The 24,267-nt window shown below is 46.2% G+C and overlaps 1 protein-coding gene across 5 annotated transcripts in view; it reads left to right on the forward strand.

The window, feature by feature from the left end:
* Positions 1–24,267, forward strand: part of KLHL13 (kelch like family member 13) — a 123,972-nt gene that overhangs the window by 81,002 nt on the left and 18,703 nt on the right. For all 5 annotated transcript variants that reach the window (XM_051968978.1, XM_051968975.1, XM_051968977.1 and 2 more), the window contains 3 exons: positions 15,529–15,670; positions 20,947–21,079; positions 21,507–21,703. In XM_051968978.1, the coding sequence (XP_051824938.1) occupies positions 15,529–15,670; positions 20,947–21,079; positions 21,507–21,703 (472 nt within the window). The remainder of the gene's footprint in view (positions 1–15,528; positions 15,671–20,946; positions 21,080–21,506; positions 21,704–24,267) is intronic.

Raw genomic sequence — 24,267 nt, forward strand, 5'->3', positions numbered from 1 at the left:
TGCATGGCTCCCCTCAAAATGAAATGGGCAGCACATTTTTTTTAATCCTCCTGCCAGATTTGAGAAAAATCAAGCAGTTTAAAAACCTCGTACTGTGCTCTTTGTATTATTTGTCCAGTCGGTCCGACCAGATTCAGCATCTCCCTGCGAATTCCCCGGTTCGCTTAAGCGTCAGCTTCTCTGACCCCGGGAAAGCAGGGAATTGGCTTGGACCGCCGAGCCGAGAGAAATAGTCCAGCTCCTGTGTGCCGATGGCTGCCCAGGGGGGGCACATCTGTAGAATGTCAAATGTAATTGCATGTCTCTTATTACCCCAAGAACACTTGGCCATGGGAGTGGACTCTCTTAGTCAGTTGGCACATCTGGCTTCTTTGCACAAAAACGGACAGAAGGCTTTTATATTTGCAGACGCAGTGTGGAAAGTCTGGGACGTGGAGCCTGACGCTCACCTTGGGACTTAGGCATTCAGGGTTTTGGTCACAGAGACTCACTGAGCAAAGTTTATTGCGATGCCCGGACAGAATTCTCTTCCTACTTAGCGATTGTGTGTCCTCGGCCACTCTGAAGCCCGTGAGCTCGTTGGAGAAAACAATGTGGTAGCAGGCTTTCCTTTCTTAGGCAGGGTACAGATGGATTACTGTGTCTATCATCATAGGCCCAGGGGCCAGTGTGATGCCGGGAGTGCTCCACCCCATTATGGGGGGGGGGCGGATAAAAGGGAGATGGGAAGCCGCCCCCATCTTTGGATCTTCGGGTCTGAAAATTTTGGAATCCAATTGAAAAGATGGCCCTTTGGCCCCAGGGAGAATACACTGACAGGTTGTGAAATAATAGTTGCAGTAATCACCTGTGCATAAAGGTCCATATAAAGTTGGATATGTTGGCGTTCTTCTGCAAAGCACGGCAGAAGAAAACCCATTTGTTCTGTATCTCCCCACCCCCCCAGACATCAGCATCTCCTTGAGCAGAGTTCCTTTATTGGGGGTGGGGTGGGGGAAACGTTTGGCTGCAGGTCTCGACGGTTCTCCAACTCTTACTCAAGGTACATCTTGCCATGTTCTCAACAGTTGTGCTTTGCAAATGTCAGTCTGAAGGTTTCTTAGCTTCATTAAAAGTCGGTTGCAGTGATAGAATAATTACTGAAGCCTGGAAAGAAAATGGAAAGCCTCTTCAGGCAGTGCCTGCCTGGAGCTCAGGGCGGGGGTGCCGCTCTTCAGTGGGCCCAGGCCTCTGGGAATCCTGTCTTGGCAGTCAACGTGACGGGGGCCAGGGTGCAATCAGAATGGAGACAGATGCAGGCCTTTGGACTTGAGAGTCTGACTGCTTTGTGCTTGCTTTCTGGGTTGCAGCTTTTCAGTCAGTTTTCCACCCTTTCAGGAGTTTGTGTGGGCATTGCTAAATGACTTTTGCCTCACCGAGAACTGAAAAGAAGGGAAATAAATGCCTGCTTATCTCGTGTGCCTTCGACAAAATGTTGGGATGGTCGACGGGGACACGGTCGAACGTCTCAAATTCTGGGGAGACGAGATGGGGAACTCTGGGGGGATGCATCCGTAAAGGCTCAGTTTGGATCTTGGGAGTTATGGCCCTGCCTTTCATTTCTGTTCCCCAAATCATGTGGTGCAGGGCAGTCCACCTGAAAAGGAGGGGTCATCCTGTTGACAGCTGGTGCCCATCAGTAGATTAATTGGTATCCAGCTTTACCCTGTGGAGCTGGCTGATGTTCTGTGTAAAGAGATCCCCAGAGGAGAGGCTTTGTTCGTCAGGTGAGAACAGTTGGACTTCTCGGGTCGGTCAAAAAAGGTCCACTCAGGAAATTGAAAGTGTGTTCACACATTAAGTGGCTCCTTCCCAGTATCTTGGCAGCTTCCACTGAATATTGGGCTAACAATGGCTAATACTGGCTATCCTGGGAAATAGAGGAAACGAATTGCAAACTATGAGTTGTTTGCAGTCATCACAGTTTTACCTTTTAGGTTCAGAGGAAAAGGGGGGGAGCGAGATGAGGCATGCAAAGGGCTTGGCAAACATTAAAGAGCAGGATGAGGATGAGGATGATGAAGGTGGCCACTTTTTCCCAGCCTGAAACAATGTCCTGGAAATGACAAAATGGAAGACTGAAGCAATAAGATAGCCTCTCTCCCAGTGTAACTTTTCTAAAACAATGATTATGAAAGCAGTTTCTGTTTGTGACCACGGGTTTAATGAATGTCGTTAAAGAAGACATTGTCTGCTTTGATCCCCAGCGTTCACTTGATTTCCTTTTGGAAAGGCTTGTGTCATTAACAGTTACCAACTGAGGCCCGGATTGTGTCCCGAGACCCAGCTACTCTGTAGATGAATATTGAGAAAGTCGCTGTGATTGAGTTGGTAGAACTCAGTGCTTCTCTTTGCCTGGCACAGATTGCCAACTTGTTCCTGGGAAGAGAACTCTGCTGTTTGCAGACATGTTTCTTATTACTTGGGTGGGCATTAAAAAAAACAACAACTAAAAAGTAGATTTAAAAATGTTGGCTTCCCTGTGTTTTTCCATTTTTGCTTTGATTTGCATAATTTTAGAAGCCTTTTCTTGTATTACCCCCTTTACTAACACATTTAGTACAACACATTTCACAATGATGGCAAAGGAGTGACGCCAAATCCTCCTTGAAGATGTGGAATTGTACATATAAGTATGGAGGGGGTGGAGAAACAAAACATCATTCTGGGCTTTAAGGGATGGGTATTCTCAATAATGCTCAGTATCTGGTAGCTTGGGAGCAGGCTTACTTTGGTTGGCTTTAACTCTTTTCACATGTACCGATGGGGATGCTTATACGATGTGGGAAAATCACCCATTAATATAAGTCATCAAGCCCAAGTTTGCAGCCATTTTTGGCCCAGCTTTTGGTGAATAATTGTGGTAAGACCTGGACACAGAGCCAGAAAGGATTCGAGATTGTCTAGTCCAGCATTTTCTAAGCCAAACCATCCTTGGGATGTGCAAGTAGCTCCGACCCAGGCAGCTTCATCCCAGTGAGCAGGTGACCTCCTCCTTGCACTTTTCCTCTTGGACACCTCAGGGAGCCGGAGCTGGGGGAGGAGTCATTTTTTAAATTCGAAGACGTTGTAGTAAAGGTTTTACGGAGAGTCATAATTCCCATCGTTGGGGAAATGCTGATCTACTCCGACCTCCGCGGCACCCCCTCGCCCTCAAAATCTGTCCTTTCGCTCCTGATCCGTGACCATCTATCCTCTGGCTGCATAGCTCTAGTGAGGGGGAGCTCACTACCTCTCAGGGCAGCTCCCTGTGTTTGTGGATACCCAGTAATTGTTAGAAAGTTTTTCCTCTTTTTGAACATAAAGCTGTAGCTCTTTAATTGAGCCCTGAAATGAACATACATGGGCTTTGGTTTGTGCCCCGAAACTTCACGTTAGCCAAATCCTAAACATTTTATAGAGCTGATAATGATTTTGAGATTCCAATAAGTCTTTTCTTCCCCAAGATAAACATTCTGTCATTGTGTGGTCTAGATTCTTCCCGGTCACAGGTTCTGTATATGTACCGGCTTGTCACTGTTGGGATGAGCATGAGTTTGTCAGGCTCAGCCCTACAACATGATACCTGGAAATGAAGGTGATATTCCAGATGTAATCTGACTAGTACAGAGTTTAGGGAGACTAGTATCTCTCTTGTTTGGAATCCTACAGTTAAAGTAATTTTTCTAGCAGCCACGGTTGCCTTAAGTCTAGCTTGTGGTCCCCTTGGCTCCTTTGGTCTTTTCCCACATAAACTCCTTTCTAGGGTTATCTTCCCCCATCTTGCAACTGAACAGACATGGTAGAATAAAAATTTTTTTAAAATCTACATATACATGAATATGTTTAATGCTTCATGCTTGGATCTAGAGCTCATTTATAAATCTTTGAATATTAATGATAATATAATAATCAATTCTTGGTTTGTGGTTCCTTCCAGAGGACTTACTGTTCTCATCCTCACGGCTCTGATTTTTATATTAGCTATCTTTCGGTCTCTTGGATGCCTTAGGGGTAGGAGATCCTATTCGTTTATTCTAGGTAAAGCAAATGGAACCATGGAGAAGGTGCATGTTCCCTTGAGCACTCATGTGCCTAGTGGTAGAGTTGCACATGGGACCTCGGTTTCCTCACTGCAGAAATTGCTTGTTGTCATCTCGTTCCAAGTGGATGCTCTTGCCATTTGCAAACTAAGACTGAAACGTTCTCAAACAATCCCAATTCGTAGATTCTTGAAAAGCTCTTCGCGCTAAAGCCCTGGAATATACTGGGATAGAAAATAATACCAGCTGTGTGTCCCTGAGTGTTCAGGCTTCTTGGACTTGTCATTTGTGAAACAGAAAACTGAGTGTTTTTGAGACCTTCAGATTTAAAAAAATCAACTAGCTTTTTCTCTGGATTGTTGGGTTCTTTCTTGAATTTAGCTTCTGGTTACTTCAAAGAGAGATTGGCCCCAAGGGGGAAGAAGACTCTTGGGATTTCCTGGTGTCCCTTTCATCCTGGACCATTATGGCCATCAAGGATTTGAGAGTCTCAAAGATGGGGACAGTTGCTTTTAACTTGTTTTTCCCAAGCTACTTAGGGGCAAAAAACCAGAGGATTGTAAGTTGAGAGTTTATTAAGAAGTGAATGTATGGCATTTTAGGCAGATTTGGAATGTTTTCCTAGGAGTCAGGATAGGATAAGTTGTCTGCTGGGTCTTTAAAATGTCAATGTCGAGCACTTGACAGTTTCTGAATGAATTTTGCTCCTCCTGGAGTTGACTCCAGCTGCCCAGTCTGTTTCCAAGCCAAGTTGCTCCATCCCTTCAAGCTGCCACACCTGAAGCTGGTGGGGCTTAGCTTCCGAGATGGGTGTTCAAGGCATTCGGAGCCAGCTCATTTTTTCTTAAGTTTAGGCTCACTTCAAAGAAATGCTTGCAAGTTTGTCAGGTCTAAGAGGCCTTCGATTTAGTATATGTTGAACTAGGGGGCCAGAACTGGGACCAGTGAGTTGAAGATTGAGAAGCAACTTGTTAGGACTGATCTTAGGAAGTGTTTGCTGGTGACCATAGCTCTCCCACAGTGAAAGGGACTGCTTCAGAAGCAGAGCTTTCCCCTTCTTGCAGTTTCCGGAACAGAGGTTAGCTGAGCACTCAAGGAGCATGGTACTTGGGCCAGGCGTGCCCGGGTATCTAGCCCAACTGTCTGATGCCAGTTCCTGACACTGGGTTTCTCATGTCCGATTATAGGCTTTGATGACCAAACTGAGAAAAGGGGGGGATATGGGAGCATCGGAAAGTCTAGTCATTGCATGTATATTTTCAAGATGGTCCAAGTCTGCCTTTTAATCTTTCAGGCATATGTGACAGGCAACAGGCCAAATACATGCATGTAGATAGATCATCAATACTTGGCCAAACACATCAGAGGCTCCGTCCACACTGCAGAGCCGTACTGTTAACTTGGAGAAAATCAAGGTGTTTAATTAATTACTATGAAAATGAAGCAGAAAGGTCTCTAGTAAAGCAGCATTCTATTTCCTGTACATTGGCAGTGTTCATAATGGAATTAGGAGCATTGTGAAAATATGGCGGAGAAATGGGCCTGAGTTAAATGGATCAGAGGAGTCAGATGGTTGGAGAGAAGCATTAGGTTTTCAAGTGTGGCTGATGGTGTTACAAATGATAAAAAAAAAATCATACTATCGAAGCTCAATTTGCCAGCATCCTTGGAGCAATCGGAAGTTACCGAGGTGCATTACATATAGCACAGGGGTGCATGGCTCTCACCTTTGAGGAACCAAGAATTTGGTACCATCACATGTGATAGGAGCATGGGTAAAAATAGAAGTACCTCGAGTTTTTAATTACAGGGAGCATGACGTTTACCTCCTGCCATGAAGTAACAGTCAGCAGCCATGAATGTGACCACATTTGATTACCCATTTAGCATTCTAAGACTCGGAAATGTGCTATCCCCAAATAAGAGGCATGAACCTTTACAGAGGGAGAAGACCTTCCTTGCGATAGACCGGAGAACACAATGACCCCATAGGTCAGAGCAGCGCTTACCTCCATTTTAAAGATAAGAAAGAGGCCCTAGGGTTCAAATGGCTTGGCCCAGGTGACATAACTAAGATCAGAGTTGGAAGAACTTTACAGGCTTTCCACAAATGCCTCCAGTGGAGTTCCCAACAGGTGGCTGTATCGCCTTTACTGGAAGACCTCTAAGTGAAGGGGAGCCCCTGCCTTCTGAGGCAGCCTGGCCCTCTTGATTAGTGCCAACTGATGACAAGCTCTTCCTTCCATGAAGCCCAGATCTGCCTCTCTACCACTTGTCCTTGCTCTTCATTCTGCCTTGGGGGGAAGGCCGCCAAGAGAGCAAATGGAGTGACAGCCCTTCACGCCCTGGAAGACAGCTCTCACGTTCTTTCTGAGGCTTCTCCGGTCTAAAATCCCTTCAGCCAACCTTGATGAGGAATCATTTCGAGCCCTTCATCCTCCTGCCTTCAGCTCTCTGAAGCTCTGCCAGTTTGGCCAGTTCAATTTGACAAATACTCATTAAAAGCCTCCTTCGTGCCTGGTACTGTGCTTGGTGGTGGGGAAGCAAAGACACGAAAGAAGTAGTTCCTCCCCTCTCGGTCCTTAAGTTCTATTGGCAGAAAGAACAGGTACAAAGAGAAGGGAAGGCAAAGTGCACGTAAAGTCATCCGGAGTGGTTTCGAGAGTGGGAGAGCACTGACGGCTTGGGGTGGGGGCACAGGGCAGCCTCATGGGAATTGGTGCCTGAGCTGGCCTCGGAAGGTAGCTGGATGGTGCAGGGCCAGGTAGATGGTGTGGTGATCGAGGCCAGTTCTGGAGTCAGGAGGACCCGAATTCAAATCCAGCTCCAGACACTAGCTGTACAGCTCTCTGATCTCAGTTACGTCACATGACCTAGGCCAAACCATTTGAACCTCAGCATTCTTAGCTATAAAATAGAGATAAGAGCTGCTCTGACTGTCCTGTGGGGTCACCATGTTGTCCAGTCTATCACAGGGAAGGTTCTTTCCCTCTGTAAACGTTCATGCCTCTTATTTGGGGATGGTACATTTCCTAGTCTTAGAATGCTAAATGGGTAAACCAAGGTGTCTGTATTGACAAAGGCACATGGAAATAGAGACTGATGGATGAGTGTGGGGGGCAGTTTTAGGCTAAGACATTGAAATTTCTGGAGATGGCCAGTTGTGAGAGAATTCTTTGGCATCAAGCTTCGGGTCTCGGTGAGTTTCTGCTCAGCATAACCGAGGTCCTCGATGGGTCTCTAAGCAGCAGAATGGGGTACTTCAGTCAGTGTGGTCCACTCAATTCCAACTACCGCTCGTTACTTTAATTTCCTCAACCCCGGTCTCTCAGTATTGTTGCGAGGATAAAATATGGCATAATATTTGCAAAGCACTTTGCAAGCCTTAAAGTGCTATCTAAATATGAGCTGCTATTATTATTATTATTATCATGATCCTAAAAGTCAAAGAGGAAGAGAGAATTCGTTAGTGACATGGAGACCACTTAACACTTAGTCACCGATTCACATGTGCAAAGTCATGACAGCGGGAAATAGCGTATCGCAACTAGCATGCCGGTTGGGTGGAATGGAGTGAGCCATCGGATCCAATGGAGTAAGTTCGGAAAGGTAGGCGGGAGCTGTATATTGCAGAAGACTTTTAGCACTAAACAGGGGAATTGATGTGTCATTGTACAGCTGTAGGACCCCACTGAAGACTTCTGAATTGGAAAGAGGGTGTGGAGAGAGCTTTGCTTTAGGATGTGTAATGCCTGAGCAAGATAGAGATTAGAGAATATTTAATAATTTATTGAATGGAGAGATATACTGGGACCAACGGATCCATGTTTGGTCCCAGGGCTGAATGAGACTATGGTCTCCAAGAATCCAGCCAACAATGTGAGTTCTCAATGACATATAAACACGTGGCTCAGATGCAGAGGGTAGACTGAGGCAGGGGTGGAGAGTACTGAGAGTGGGACGGGACTCTTGACAGGGTGGGCTGAGCCACCGGAGATGAGATGACATAATCAGGGGAAGGCATCCCAGACATGGGGAGAGGCATCTTGATAAGACGGTATCTGACATTCCTATAGCTTGGGATGGGGAGAGGCATTGTGATATTCTAAAACATAAGACCTTTTATCCTTATCACGTATTCTGATAAAGAAAGAGGGGAGGTTTTGCAGAACTGAGAAGCAGGGAAACTGAGGCAGGACTGAGTCAGGATAATTAGGGAAACTGAGTCAGGAGAATAAAGAGAACTGTGGCATAACAGATGAGCCCCTGAGAACTAAAGAAGAAGATGACAGTACCTGAATCCATTTCCTCTTTTACTTTACAAACGAGTTTTGTCTAAAAACTCAAGGCTGGGATGGTGTTCATGAGGCCGATACTAGAATACCAAGAAGTACTTTCATTGTTCATTAAATATAAACCACCATGATCGTAGGTTTAAACATCATGTCTCCTTTTTTGGTATATCTCTCTTAACTATTATTAGCATATGTCGTATATGACAATTCTCAGAGAGGTGATATGGCAAGGCAAAGAGAGGGCTGGCCTTGTAACCGGCAGGATCCAAATCCAGATCCTGCCTTTGTCACATGCTGACTTTGAGTTCTTCATACAGCTCTGTGATTCTTCCCTCCCTAGTGCAGATGACAATCCCTTTACAATTTAGGGAGATAACCTTCGAGACTTGGGGAAACTGGCACTACAATTTCATGCTCCTCTGGCCAACCTGCTACACCGGACCCCAATAGGAAAAGAAAGAAAGAAAGAAAGAAAAGAAAGTGCTCTTTGGAGAGGGAGAGGAGATTGTTATGAAATGTAGCTTTCTCTAATAGAATTCCACTTAGGGGTCTAAGAATTGGTAGCCAGTAATTCTAGACTGATGATAAAATGTGAAGATTTGATAGTTTGTTACTTACAATTTTAATTTTAATTCAACTTCGATGACTTGGTATTGTATGATGAGGGTGAATTGATCAGTTTGGCTGTAGAAGATGCATTTTTTATTTGCCATTCATCTCATTAGTCTTATAAGCTGTTTCAAGTAAAGATGGATCTTTTCCTGTGTTAGGAATCACTAGGACGTGGTCTCTAATAGTCATCAGCATTTCTTATTGGAAAATACACAATTACTTGTTGATGTTGCAACCTCTTGTCAGTGAAGAAAGTTGTGGTTTTATGATGAAAGGGCCTCATAAGAGATTAGTGAGGTGAGATGGACCTGCTTTGGGGAGGACTGTGAAATCCATGCAGAAAATGTGGACATTTCCACATGTTCTGCTGGAATATAAGGGAGGGGGGAGGGAGAATCTGGTATAAGAAGTCAAAAAGATGAATTGGATCCAGCTGCAAGGGACTTTACATAGCTAACTGGGGACTTTATATTTTATCCCAGAAGCAACAGAGAACAGTGAAGCTTCTTAAGCTGTGAATTGACAATGACAGACCTGTGCCCCGAGGAGAAGATCAGCTGGGGAGCTGCCTGGAGGATCGATTGGCTAGGGGATACCTTAAAGGTAGAGGGCTAGGGGAGAACCGGTGCAGGCGTGGAGGTTGTGTGAGCGAGCAGAAGGTGACAGCTGGCAGATACGTTGAGGAATCGGACATCGCGGGACCGGGGAATTGGCTAGAAGGAGAGGGCAAGAATTGGGATCGATTCGGAGGTTATTCAGGTGGCTGCCTTGAAAGGTGGTGGTGGTGGTGACCCGTTAGAAAGAAAGGTGGGAAAGGTGGAGGCTCAGGAGGAGAGCTGATGAGTTGTGTTTTGGCCACGTTAAGTCTGAGGTGTCTGGGGAACGTGCGGGAGGAGCTAGCCGGTAGGCGGTTGATGATACAGATCCGAAACTGAAGCTCAGGAGAGAGAGGCATGCTGGATATACGTATTTCATCTGGATTGCTAGAGCTTCTTTTCCTGTGTGTGAGACACAGAGAAGATAGACACAGGAGAGAGTGAGAGTGAAAGCATGAGAGAGGGAGGAAGGCAGAGGAAGAGAGCTAGAGAGACACAGACCCAGGAGCACACTTTCTCATGTATGTATGGGATTTTCATGTCCTTTGACTCTTGGCTATCCAAGGCTTCATATGGATCTTGGGGTAAAATGTGGGCCCCTGTGGCGCCTTCTATCTCTTCAGAGATCCAGGGGAAGGACAGCTCCCTGTCTCCGTTTGTGTGCTGCCCCTTGAGTAAATGGAGCTGTTGAGCTGCCAGCGGAGTTTTCTCTGTTTGCCGGGGCGGACTTGAGTGAGGGGCAAAAAATCTTAATTTTTTTTAGAAATAGTTGGCATTTTGCAAGGGGCTAATAAATAAGTGAAGAAAGAAGTCCACATTTTGACTAAGGCTTTCTGGCTTCTCGATGCTTAGGATTGGGTTCGTTTTATATATTAGAACATTTCATTTATAACATTCCCCAGTGTTTTCTAAAGAGAAACGTTTTGTCTTTTATCAGCATTCTGAATGGCAGGGACAGAACTGTGTAACCAGGGTAGGGTGATTGGAGCTTTGTCCCAGGATGGGGAATTTAGAGGGGACTAAAAGCTTTTGCAGTTTGTAAGTGGAAAAATTAGAACGGTTTACCATCTAGTTAGTAAGAAGAATAGGGAGGAAGCTACTAAGGCACTGAATTTTTCTCTATAACCTAATGTTGGTCCTGATGGTTTTAAGACCATCATGTCAGTTTCTCTTTAATGGGAGGCTGTAGCTTACAGAATCTGCTCGTGGAAACCAGGGTTAGATCAGGCCCAAACTTGTAAGCTTATAGAACATACTCGTGGAAAAATACCGACAATAATATTTTTCTAAGGTTACTGTATCCCCCCAATGTTATCTACTACCAGTTTGTTTTTTCTCCCTATTGACAAACCTCCACATAATATTTGTTTTGATCCCTGATATACAAATCATCGTGCTCCAAGGAGGCTGTCCGAAATCAGGGCTTAAGAACCCTATTCTCAGAAGGGTGTGCTGGAGCATCCCCTTCCTGGTGGAGCAACCCCTTCCACCCCAAGTTTCTGCTCCCCGATTCAGCAGCAGCCTTACTCGAATTAGAATCTTAAGTTCATGTGTCTGCCTGACAGGGATGTGGAGTGTGCTCTGCCTCTCTCCCTTCCCCTTCCCCTTCCCCACACAAAGCCGATTCCCATTGTTTGACCCATTATTCTCAGCACCTGAGCTCATTAAGGGACTGTTTTCCCCAGCTCTCTGGCTGGCTCGTGGGCTGAAAACCTGAACAAAGACACAGCCTCTCGACAGCGGCAGGAACGGGGCCCCCGGAGCCCAGCTGTAGGAAGCAGAGGTCGATAGGGGAAGCCTGTGCCCTCCTAAGAGGGACTCCCACATGCCAGACTACTGTCACAACTCTCCCCCCAGGACTCCGTGCACAGGCGTCCTGGCCTCAAGGCCCCTTGCTTGCTTGTAGCGTGCCCTGGTGAAGAAATGGCTGGAGAGGACCCTCTCCTAGGCGAGTGCTAATCCGTTCGCCCTCGTGGAATTGTCTGATGATGTGGTTCGGATGCTGCCGGGGCCCTTGGTCATCTTGTTTTGGAGTCAGAAAAAAGAACCCCGAGCCTGCCTCGCATACCGTAATGTTGGGCCTCCTCCAAGTTTCCGGGGCTTTTTTGTTCAGAGCAGTGGATTGAGATGTGTAGAAGATGGTGGCAGGGGCAGGGGCAGGGGCAGGGGCAGGGGCAGGGGGCAGGGGCAGGGGCAGGGGCAGGGGCAGGGCCAGGGCCAGGGCCAGGGCCAGGGCCGGGGCTGAGGGGAAGTAGGGAAGAGCAACCGAGGTTTGAAATCCAAACTGAGGACTTGTGTGAGGTGACTTCCCCTCCCCTCTGTACTTTCCTGATGGTGGCTACATGCTGCATAGATAATGGTCAGAGAAAGAAAGCATTTAGTTGTCCAGAATTATTCATTATAGAAAATGTGTGTTGTAACCAGATCAACAGAGCACTGTTACTAAGGGCCCTCTGCTAGGACAAGGAACTAACTATCCGAGGGACAACCCTGGATTGTAATAGTGTTCTTGTAATGAGGAAAAAAAGGCTACCCCTTTGATGAGTATTTTTCCTTTCTCTTTTAAATTGCAAATTCGTTCGGAAAGTCTGAGCAGGCACACAAGACACTGATGCTTCTCTCCAGCGATTTCTGATGAAGAAAAGTGTACCTTCCTTTGTCTCCCTCTGTTTTGAGCCAATTATTAAGATTGCTCGAGTAGGGTCCGAACCCCGTCCCCCCCATCGCACATCCTGTAGCTCGGGCTCCAGGCCACTTCTGACACAGACACGAACGGGAGAGACCATGGAACTAACCCACAGGAGAAGGACTGGCTCCAGCCCATTCCCTTGCACTTGGGTGGACAATGAGATGCACTTACAAATGGAAGAGGCTCTGACAGACACGGGGACTGGAAGGCCCAAAAGCTTGGTGCTGAAAGCCTCAGAAAGGGAGCAAAGCAGAGGCAGAGGAGCCGGGATCATCGAGCAGATTTTCCCGCGCGCCTCAACTGTGCCCAATAATTGAGAATCCTAAAGCTGGCCCTGAGTCATCAGGAAGTTATGGGCAGGACATCCTGCTTATGAGGGCAGGGAGGCATGAGCCGTGCATTTTTCCCCCATCAAAACTAATTAGTGCTTTAAGGATCAGATTTCATTTTATCTGGAAAATTCAGCTCTGGAGTTCCTCATTGTTAAGTAATCTCGCCTAAATGACATGTTTCTTCAATTAGAGATTGCTTCCTTCTTTGATCATTAAATGTTTCTTAGTTCAAAGACCTTTTGGCAGAGAAATGCATGAATGAATAAAAAACATTTATTAAGCTCTTTCTAGGTGCCGAGCTCTCTCTCTGCCAGACGCAGGCTATACAAAGAGAGCAAGATATTGCTTACTCTCTAGGAGCTCACACTTTTTGAGGAAGTTCTACCCTAAGGGGGTTCCGCTGCAGTATGATAAGTAGAAAGGCCCAGTGATCCTTGGGTACAGCAGCAAGGGAGATGGCAAGGCACCTCCTTCATTGATAAAACTATTGTTGAGTTCAAATATGGCTGTGGACATTTTAGCTAGGTGACCCTGGGCAAGTCACTTAGGCTGTTTGCTGGTTTGCTCATCTAGAATGGGGATGCCAATAATAGCACCTAATTCCCAGGGTTGTTGGGAGGAGCAAATGAGATAAGAATTTGTAAAGCACTTAGCAGGGAGCCTAGCACATAGTAGGTGCTATGGAAATGGTAGCAATTACCATGACAGTCTCCTGCTGGAACTCCTTCAGAGCCTTCCTGTTGCTCCCAAAATGAAATTCACTCTAGCACCTTCTCATGACCACGGTTACCTTCTCTTGGCAAGCTGCATTCTGCTGGGGAAAGGCAACTTTCTCAGGGAGATGTAAACGTAAGGTAATGGGGGGGGAGGCTGCAGTGAGGAGGGGATGCTGGCAGAGGTGAAGCCCGGTGTGAAGCGATGGATTGGAGGATGCAAAAGACCGTCTGGATGTGTTGCCTCAGCTTCTCTCGCATCCCCATCTCTTGCATTCTGGCTTCTGAACTCGTCATTCAACAGAATCACCAGTGAGCGCAATCTGCTGGTTTTTTCGTTTTTTCTCCTCATCTTTCCTGACCTCTCTGTGACATGGTCCTGTGTGCCATGGGCCAGTCCCTGAGACGGACACTCTCTTCTTCCCTGGATTTAAAATTGCTCTTTGCCAGGGCTCCTCTCATCTATCCAGAAATTTGTCCCCTGTCCGCTGAGTGAGGACAGTCCCCGTTGTCCTCGGCTCTCTTGACCATCACTGGCTCTCATGGCTCAGTCCCAACCCTCGTCTGGCAGTCCGCTGTTAAATCAGAGCCCTCGGCAAGCCACTTTTGTCAGTTCCAGACCCCCGTGGCGGGCAGGTGGGCAGTCAGCCCGCCTGATAGAGAAGCCTGTGGGCTTCTGCTCAGATGGAAGGAAATGCCCACTGCCAGTGAGGGGTTAGTGCAGGCAAAACCGTCGGTTCTTCCTCGGCCCACATCGTGGGCCTGGAAGCCTGGTCTTTGCGGGGTCCCTGGATTCTAGGCCTAATTGGAGCCCCTCGTGCCCACCTTGCTGTGGCCTTGGAAAGATCGACGTATGACAGAGCAGTGAGTTGACAGGCATGAATGGGGTGTTATTATTCCTGCTAATAATAATTGAGCCTGGATTCTTGAATGTTTGTGAAGAGCTTCATTAAATATCATCTGTTGTTGCTCTGGCTCTTGCCACTTTTGATATCTATTTTGTGACTGTTCTGGGTAGGGGCTCCATTCCTGTCTTCCCCTCCCCCAACCCAGATCATACTCCCTCAGTGGCTTGGGTGATTGGGGAAGAGCTTCTATAGCTTAACCCGTGCTCTTCTTGAGACCGCCCTGCTAATTGGTCTCTTCCAATTTAGCCAGGGTGCTGCTGCTTCCCCCGATGTGCAGCTTCTCCATGTGTCTGGAGTCGAGACCTGTCCAGCTAGGGACTTGGGTACCAGAGCTTGTGAGAATCCTCACCAGCACTAACACGACTTCCATGGAGGGGCAGAGAGAATGAGCGAGGGAGCCGCGACCCCGTGCCGTGATTAGTGAAGGTGGCGAGTGTCCTCATGAGTTCTTCAATGGTCCTAAGTAACTAGCCAGCGAGATCAAAGAAGGCTATGTGGTAGAGGTGGCTTTTAAACATCAGGCAGGGCTGGGGATGTGAGGAGGGCAATTCAGGCATAGGGAATTGTGGGACAAAGAAACAGAGAGGAGAAATTGAGCCAAGGGGACCAGTCCAGGTTTCCTGTAATATCAGATATATGCAGGAACTAATAGAAAATAAGGCCAGAAATTGGGAGACTTTGAATGCCAGGCAGAAGAGCAGCCTGGGCCAATTGTATATTGGTGTTTTTCCCCTGGAGAATTATTTCATTTGGTATGTCAACAGATCTACACACTTCCAGTGTACTGCGTGTGCTACACCTTGCATTTATTTATATAGCATCCTTTTTTTCCCAGAGACTCAACTGCCGCTCTGTTGAGAGGCCTGCACTTGGATAGTGCCAGGCAGGGAGACAGCATTGCTTTCACAGTGGATTGTTTCTGTATATCAGAAATAAAGGGATGGGAAAAGACTTGGCAGATCCACTGCCTGTCACCTTTGAACTTCCTCTTGCTTCAGAAAGTTGCCAGGTTAGCTTTACATGGGGTGACAAGGACTCCACCAACCTGGATGTGGTGCCAACGGCCACCAGAGTTTCCTGCGAGTGGCTGGGCGCAGCAGGCTGCGGTAGCGCTCTGGGACGAGCTCACGCATGCACTTTTGTGACCCTGGCAGCAAGCATTGGAGGAAGTCGTGACTTTCTTCAATTTCCTCATGGACTCATAACTCTGAAATGGAAGCTGGGGGCTGGTAGTACCTGTTGTGATTTACTTGAAGGTATTATCCGCTGTTGTGAATGGAAGAGCAGATTTAAATTTGTGGCTTTTCCCTCCCATTCTTTAGATCTCTGGTAGAAGAGGAGGATCCTCACATGAAGGTATCTCTCGTTAACAGCGATATAGGCATGTCTGCCCACCTGCAGTCATCCAAGACGGGAACCACACGGTTTTTCTCAAGCAACACCCACAGTTCTGTGGTGTTACAGGTAACGTCGTCTCTCCTTTCGCCATCTTTCTCTCACTTCTGAAATACCGAGCTTGAGAAATGTTTGGAATGGGCCACTATAGCCACCTTAGCAACGCCTCCAAATCAACGTTGGGGAAAGATACGTTATGAGGCATCTTGAGACTGTGGGAGCTACTTTGGGCTTTGCAGTTACTTAGATGTGTGGGCCCCAGGCCATATGTGTAAGGCCCTAGGCCATATGTATAGGGCTCTAGTCTGGGAAGTCCATTTCTTTGTGGATGCATATGGAGGTAGGGAATACATAATGCATTTTGGGAAGGTTTCCGTTGAAATTAGCTGAACGAAATTTTGGCCCTCACGTATCGGTGACTTCAGTCACCTGCAGTGTTCATTCTATACAGTATCCGTTTCCTCCGAGTACCCAACCAATGAGCTGCTCCTCCTTTATTCAGAATAGCTAAGTGAAACTTCCCACACTGTGTTTATGTAAAAGTCTGTTTTAGCCGTTAAGTCCTCTAAAATGTGATATCTAATCTTTCCCTTACCACCAAATACTTCTTTACTCAATATTTCATAAAGTAATAGTAAATGACAAAGAAGAACACTCTGTGAGTTGGAAGCAGGGATGGTGGGGGAATGGCAGGCTGTATGTGCCCACTAGATTTTCTGAGATGGATCTCTTGGTATAACTGGAGCTAAAATGTACTCCTGCAGCCCTCAAATTTTCCTGAGAGGGCATAACAAACTTTCAGAATCCAGAGATGTTGGATTGGGGATGAGGGAGTAGGGCCTAGAATGGGAACCACAGTTGGATTAAAGAAGAAGAATTGTTAATGACTAAGGTAAGTGTACTTTCTTAAATCTTGTTTTAAGTTGCATATTCTGTTTAAATATGCTTATAGTAGCACTACCTAACATTTCTACTTAGCTATTTTAATAAAATTTGTTTTTAAAGACGAGACCTAGTTGCATGGTACAGGCTGCTCTTCTTACTCTGTGATGGTATTAGGAAGTTTGTGTCTTTGTCCCCAAAGCCATCACCAAGGTCTTCACCGATGTTCTCGGCTCCTAATCGATGGCACATGACCTAGAAAGAAATGGCCACCATTGCAAATGCACATCCACCATATGGTGATTGTAAACACCCCAGTAGAGTTCTAGTTTCCCCTTGAATGACGCTGCCTGGGCTGTTGTTTGCATTCTGAGACTGGGAGCTTACTCTCTCCTTACTTATCTTGGGGATCAGCTCTCTGCTGGCCTGTTTGTTTTGTCATTTCCAGGGCAAAGTCTGCCCTGGAAGAAGGGCATGATCATTCTGTCCGCTTGCAGGCAGTGGTCCTCTCCATTCCATTCCACCATCTTCCTTTTGCCCCCAGTAGAGTTGCCCACCTTCCCAGAGTACCCTATTGGCTATCTGTAGTTACCCTCACCAGTCTCTTGCGTTCCCACTACCGTTTTTGCAGGACTGTACTCTGTGCTTCGCTTCATCCTCTCACCTGTTCTTGCTTATCTCAGTCAGCTAGTGAGTTCCCTGTGTATCTACTTCAGCGTTTTCCCCCAGCTACCATTTTCCCTCCTCACTGGAACAGTTTCCCTTTGTGTCTGGAGAATTACATTCTGGAGAGTTTACTAGCTCTCCTGGGCCGACTCCCCGAACCATTCATTTTTTGTCTGACAACGATCAGCCCTTTGCCAGGCTCAATAAACACTATTTTGATGTGCTAATGGACCCCAAATACGAACAGGAGCTATCGGTTAAAGCATTTGGTTGGGAACAGAACAGTCAATCAGGCACAATCTTCTCAATTACTGATCGTTGGGACATACTGGCTGGTTGCCAGAGGGCTTTACGAGTCTAGATGACATCGTATTTTCAGCTTCTATGGTCTCCCTCAGGATAATGAGCTCCATGTGTTTACTATTCGGTGGGCAAAGAAATACTTTCCATTTATTTGTCCCTAAGCTAGGTCCTTGGAGCTCGAAAAGCCATTGTTATCGGGTCCACTTTTGGTCTATGTCATCCGAGATGTCTCCGTCGAGAAATGCGAACATTTAAAGACAAGCAGCCAAACTTTTCACTGTTTGGAAAATTGGCCTAATGAGGAAAGGTTAAAGAAACGAAATTAACTTGCTGGAGAAAGAAAGGCTGAGGAGTGGCTTAAATCGGTATCGTAGAGGGAGCCTGAGATGATCTGTACCTTCCCTCGGAGTTCAGAACAGGGGGAAATGAGCCTGTGTGGCCAGCTCGGGGCGAGGGGAGCAATTAACCAGAAGAGGAAATTTTCAATTCCTCAGATGATTTAAAAACTCAAACAGGATATGAAGCGAGAGTTTATTTTCCCCATATGGTCGTAGGATCTGTAAAGGAAGGAGCAAAGAAGGCAAGGAAGTAGAGGACACTGGGAGCCCTTACAATAGCTTCGGAAGATGCCAGAGTTGCTGCGGGACCAGGTTGTAGACCTGGAGCATTTGGGGGACAGTCTGACTTGTGAGAGGCAGGGCTCTGACCAAGGATCGCTCGAGCGTTAGTGATCCTGAGCAGGTTGGTGAAAGAAACGAGGAAGTAAATGGGATATGGTGGCTGTTGCCAAGCTTTATCTTATGCATTATCTGTAAATAATAGATCAGAGAGTGGTGGAGCCCAAGTAAGGTGAAGAGAGGACTGAGAATCCTTGGAGTCCCATGGAGATGAGTGACTGCTCCCAAAGGATGAGGACACTCATTGGGAGAAAGTAAAGTAACTCAGAACCCAGTGAGCAAGATTGCAATTCTGCTTCAGGTCCATGAAGAAATAGAACTTAATCCCCAAACCAAAATCAAGGAAGGCAAAAATCATGCTGTGTGATGGGTCTCTAAGCGGCCCAAGACTGATGGGCTCCGGCATCCTTTGAAGGCTGTAAAGTCCAGCCAGCAGGAGTTGGAGAGCCTCTCCCCATCCATTCCGGAGCCTAGCTACATAGAGGAGAGGCCAGGTCTGAAAAGACTTAGTCGAAAAGCTTCCTCCTTTGAGGAACGGTCGATTTGGCCACAGGAAATGGTGAATGTGCCAAACTGGTTTGATGAAGGAACTGAGGGTCATATAGAAAAAGAAGTTGCGGTTTTAGACTGTTGGCACACTGTGTAGCTATGTGATCTTCACAAGTCACTGCACATATCTGGGCCTCGGTTTGTTCAGACATTAGATGAGTTCTGGGATTGCATGGTGAAGTGGAAGGAGTATCGGCCTTGGATACAGAAGACACTTGGCTTCAGATTTCACCTTTAGGGCTCTGGCCAGATCCATTTATTTACCTTTCAGAATTTTACTTTGTTCATCTGTGAAATGGGAATGAGAATACGCTTCCTATTTAGCTCACGGGGTTATGGTGAGATGATGTCCATAAAGGACTCGGCAAGCCATGTTATATGGGTGCCAGCCGCTTTTTTCTGCCGGCCATCTTTAGTGAGGAGGCCAAAAGAGGGTTCCATTCGGAACAGGCGGTGTGCTGCCCCTGTCTTGGGCCAGGATCCTAGACAAAATTGAACAAAAAATTTCCCCAACCCCTACTGGCTCTGCATTGTATAGGTCAGACTCCATAACAGCGGCAGTCAGGAACAAGGATGAGAGAGTCTTTAGTTGGGGTAGATGGTGGAAGGGGGAATACAGAGGGAGAGAAAGGAGAGGATATTGTGATGGGAAGTAGCTGGGCACTAGGGCAGTCCAGAAGGGTGGGGTTGCTGCCCTCTGGGCTTTGAGCCGGGGAGATATGAGATGTGACAGCTTCTGTCTCTGTCTCTGTCTCTTCCCCATCTGTGTGCTTTTTGATGTAGGGGACAGGAAGGCCTTAAGTCAGTAGGGGAGCTAGCTGGCCTGGAGCTGAGCTGTGGAGGACAAGTAGGATTCCCATCCAGATAGAGAGAGGGACACTGTGGGTGGAAGAGGACTGGAGCCAAGAATGGTCCAGACCCTTACTGCCACTCGCTTGGTTGCTTGCAGTCATTTCCTACCTTGTCGCTTAAGTTTGACTGTCTTGCAGCTAGGCCATTCTTTTCCAGCTTATCCAAGGAGCTGGTTGGGGCAACCCTCTACTCAGAACTCTTAAAGGACTCTGCCACCTTCTACCTAACGTTCAGACTCTTTAGCCTAGCATTCAGGACCTTCCCCAATCTGACCCTGCCCCGCTTTTCCAGTCGTAGCTCTTGCTTTCTTCATTCCCCCCTAGATCCTGAGCCAAACTGGTATAGTATATTTGACTGTCTTTGCTCCTGCTTTCCTATGGCTGACGTTTCCTTCCTGCCATGGACTCTTAGCATGAGAAGGGACCACAGAGGCCATACCTGAAGAGCAATGCTCCATGACTGTGCAGCTTCGGCTCAGAGACCTTTAATGAGAGAAAGGGATCCTGTCACCTCACTGGAAGGCCCATTCTATTTGATGTCATGAAAACCATGATTCTGAGGTGGGGAGGCAGGGTCCACACACTTGAGCAGACCGTGGCCCTTGGGACCCGGGACACCTACGGACGTGAAGGCCTCTACCACGGAGGCAAGGACGCTGGTCCCAGCCATTCATCTGTTTGGCTCCGGAACACCATGCTCTTCTCTACCGGGTGCTTAATACGTGTTTGCTGACATGATTAGTTGACCCTGGCAGCCACTGACATTCAATAGCAATGAAAAGATCTTGGGGTGTGGAGCAGGGGGCATGTGAGGACAGAGACAGGGGAACAGCAAATGAGATGGATGGAGACCTCGGGTCTGGAAGAAAGGTAGCCCATAGTTTACAAGAATAAGAATCTCTGGGTGTGCCGAGGGCGGAGGGGCTGCTTGGTAAACTTGAATCAGGGTCTAGACTGTCTTCCCCTCCTTCTCCAAAAAGATGTATATACATAAATACATGTCCACACACACATTTCATAGAGCACAAAACTGAAGCTTGACACAATATTGTTTCTTCCTCCCAAAACAATATAGTCTAGTTTTATTACTATTTATAGTTAGCTTGGGGAGCTAGTCAATATCCCCTAGTTATTCTGGATTCTGAAATTGCTTTTATTCTCTGGGTCTTTTTGGTAGTCCCAAATGCACTTTTGCCACTATTAAGTAGCCTCTTGGAGTTTGAAGCACCCTCTCTGTTTGAGCCCGAGCCCTCATCTATACATGTAGCAGCAAAATGAACGGGAGGCTGCTGAGGTCACCCGCACTCTACTTGGTTCTTTTTTTTTTTCTTTGTTTTTCTTTCTTTTTTTTTTTTATTAAAGCTTATTCCACTTGTTTCTTGAGGATTGAATGGCTGACATTATGATCTCATTGTAGGGCTTTGACCAACTCCGTGTTGAAGGATTGCTTTGTGATGTGAGCCTCGTCCCTGGAGACGGAGATGAAGCCTTCCCTGTTCACAGGGCCATGATGGCGTCTGCTAGTGATTACTTCAAGGCTATGTTCACAGGTAGAGTGCTCTTTGAATTTTCTGTCTTAATTTCAAGTCAGTGTTTCCTGAATGTGAAAGCTCATTCTTTAGGACAGTGATACTCTGTTTGGGAAGAGAATAAATCATCAGGTAAGATTGAGGGAGGCCCTGATTTCACCTGGCAACTGGATTTAAGCTGATCTTCCATTTGTTCTCATATTGGCCTCCAAGCATTTTTTTCCCAGACAAAAACTGTTTGGGCTAAGTGGGATCTTTTGGGAAATACTTGCTCTGCCTTCTTTTGGTGGTACCCTAGGCATCCTTTGGCAATTACTAAAGATACTTGGACACTAGTGCTTGTACCCTGGAAGGCTTTCCCTTGATGTTATTACATAGTCTTGGTAGAAGTGAGTTCTGCCTTCATTAAAATAGCCCCTTCCCTTTATCCCATTGTCTTTTTCTCCAGGTGGCATGAAAGAACAAGATTTAATGTGCATTAAGCTCCATGGGGTGAATAAAGTAGGGCTGAAGAAGATAATTGATTTCATTTACACTGCAAAACTCTCTCTCAACATGGACAACCTTCAAGATACACTCGAAGCTGCGAGCTTCCTCCAGATTCTGCCCATCCTGGACTTCTGCAAAGTGTTTCTGATATCTGGGGTAAGACTTTTGGCTTGTTGCTGTTGGGATTTACATGTTCACTTCCAGTTCCAGACTTTCCTCTCTGGGGCCTGGGAACAGCCCGTCATCCCATGATTTTGCTCTTTTTTCTGATTTTTCTCTTTATATGTGGACTTTTGAATAAAGACTCTTGTGTACTCAGCACTCCTGAAGAGAGGAAATCGTGGAATGTAGACCTATCACAGAGCACAGAGGTCATCTTGTCTCGTACCCTCACTATATAGGGGAGGGGATTCCAGTTTCTGCCTAAAGCTAATCCCAGAGGCTTCCCTTCTTTTTTTTTTGCATTATGACCCCCATGCTGGCTATCTTTCCCTAGAAGACCAAATCCCATTTGTGGAATTATCTCCTTGTACTTCTGTCTCTCTTGCCCATCTTTTCCTTTATCTTTCTTCCAGGCATTTTCTCTTTTCTTTCAAAGGGCAGTGTCAGTTGTAAATCTGCTCATTTCTCCTGATCGTCTCAGCTAACCGGTACATTTTCAACCCGGTCCCTTTGCTTGCTTTCCTTGCTGATAAGAGCTGCATGCTTCAAGTTGCCAGTGATATGTTTCAAAGGAAGATTAAAAAAATAATAATATTTTTTTCAAATCAAAGCTCCAATAGGAAAGTCCAATCTTAAATCATCACATTTAGGATTAAGGCTCTTTCTTGAGCTGCTAATCTCTAGAAAACTGAAAGTATGAAAGGAACCCAGTCTTCATTTTGGCTAGCATTTTCCTCATGCTCTTTTCAGAAATGACTACTTTTGGTCCTGTTGGCATGTAGCTGTGGGCTATGGTGCAAAACTTTGGGCAGCAGAGCAGCATTAATTTATTTATAATGAAGCAGGAAATTAAAGTGTCGGGAGCTCACTGCCCCTGTCTCCTCCTCCCTCCCCCCCCAGCCAAAGCAGTACAGCATGCCTGCCCCAGAGAGCTCTACCGGTTGATTCTTGCCACTCTGTGCTTTTGGAGAACAACTATGGCAAAGACAGTGGCGAGTATCAAAGAAGGCACAAAGTACCGTGCTTTTGGCACGGTCAGTACCTAACAAATGCTCTTCTTCATTCTTTCAAAACATTTATATTTGCATTTGGATTATATTTTTATGCTTTGAAAGGAATACAATCTGGTAGCTTACATCATCCCTGCAGATAAAATAATGGGAACGATCCTGAACTCTCCCATTTGGGAGATCCTAAAAGGTTCTTCAGTCAGATCTGTGCCATAAACATGAGTCTGCTCCTGAATGGCCTCACCCAGTGGTGACCCACCTTTGAAGGTCTTAAGTGATAATCTACTCCCTCCCTCCCTTTTCAGAGAACTCCGGCTGTTAGGAAGTTTCTCCTTGCCTCGAGGCCTGCTGGTGCCCCTTCTGCCCTTTCAGGTTGACCACAATAAGTCTGATCCTTTTCCAAATGATAGTCCTTTAATTCCAATTCCCTTGAGGACTAGAAACAATTTTTCTTTTTATTCCTTTTTGTACCCCCAGCCACAGCACTAGGCCCCGCACAACTTAGATAATCAAAGCTCTCTGGCATTAAATTGGAACAATTAATAACTGAGTTCCTGCCCTTCTCCCGACCTATTTCCCTTCTCTAGTCAAAAAGCCTCCAATTCTTTCGGCCTCCCTTTATGTAGAATGGTTTTGAGTATCCTCACCAGCCTCGTCATACTCCTTTGGATATGATGCAGCTTAATGGTGTCCTTCCTAAAATGGAGCACCCGGAAGTATTCTAGCTGGATTCCAACCAGGTCTAAAGACAGAAGAACCCCCAAGGAAATGGAAAGATCCATTCAGGTGTTTGGAGATGACCTCATTATTTTTCTTTGGCAAGGCATTAAGTCTGGTCCTATTTCTTTGCCTCCAAACCTTGTTTGACCTCCGTTGTCAAATCTCTATTTTCTAGTTTATCTTGGCCAGTTATCATGACCATGGGGAATTAGTGTTCTTCATCTTCACATTATCTAAATTTACCTTCTCCCCCTGAGTACATAAAGCTTATTTTTTATTAAATTCATTTTCAATGCCTGCTTTAGTTTTAACTTCACCTTCCTACATGACTCTGATTTAGCAATCTCTGTCTCGTCATTGAGCCATCCCTTGCAATGACAACAGAAGCATGCCAGCAAAGCTGACCGACACTTCAACTGAGTACCATATATGCTGTTGAACATTGCTTTTTCTAACATTTTAATGTTCTACCATGTGGTCCAGTGTCTAGAACAGGTCAGCTACTGCCCTGGCTCATTCTTGGCCTCCTCCCCTACTCTCCACCCCCATCAGCCTGGCCTGCCGCTTTTCTTTTATCTTGGCGTTACTTTAGTCTTCCTGCACCAACATGAACTCTTGTAGCTGAAAGGCTCTCTGTATAAGAGAACTAGATTTAGGAACTTTTCTTTTTATCTCATGTTACCTGGGTGATGGTTTCAAATGAATAACTACCAATAATTAACTGTTGAATATTAATAATATGGGCCTTTTATTTTTAGTTGTCCCTTTTTTGCATCTTTGGATCTCTTTATTGCTAGAAGTAGCACGAATGAATGCTCATTGTCCTCC

This window comes from Antechinus flavipes, chromosome X (assembly GCF_016432865.1).
Source record: "Antechinus flavipes isolate AdamAnt ecotype Samford, QLD, Australia chromosome X, AdamAnt_v2, whole genome shotgun sequence".
NCBI lineage: Eukaryota > Metazoa > Chordata > Mammalia > Dasyuromorphia > Dasyuridae > Antechinus > Antechinus flavipes.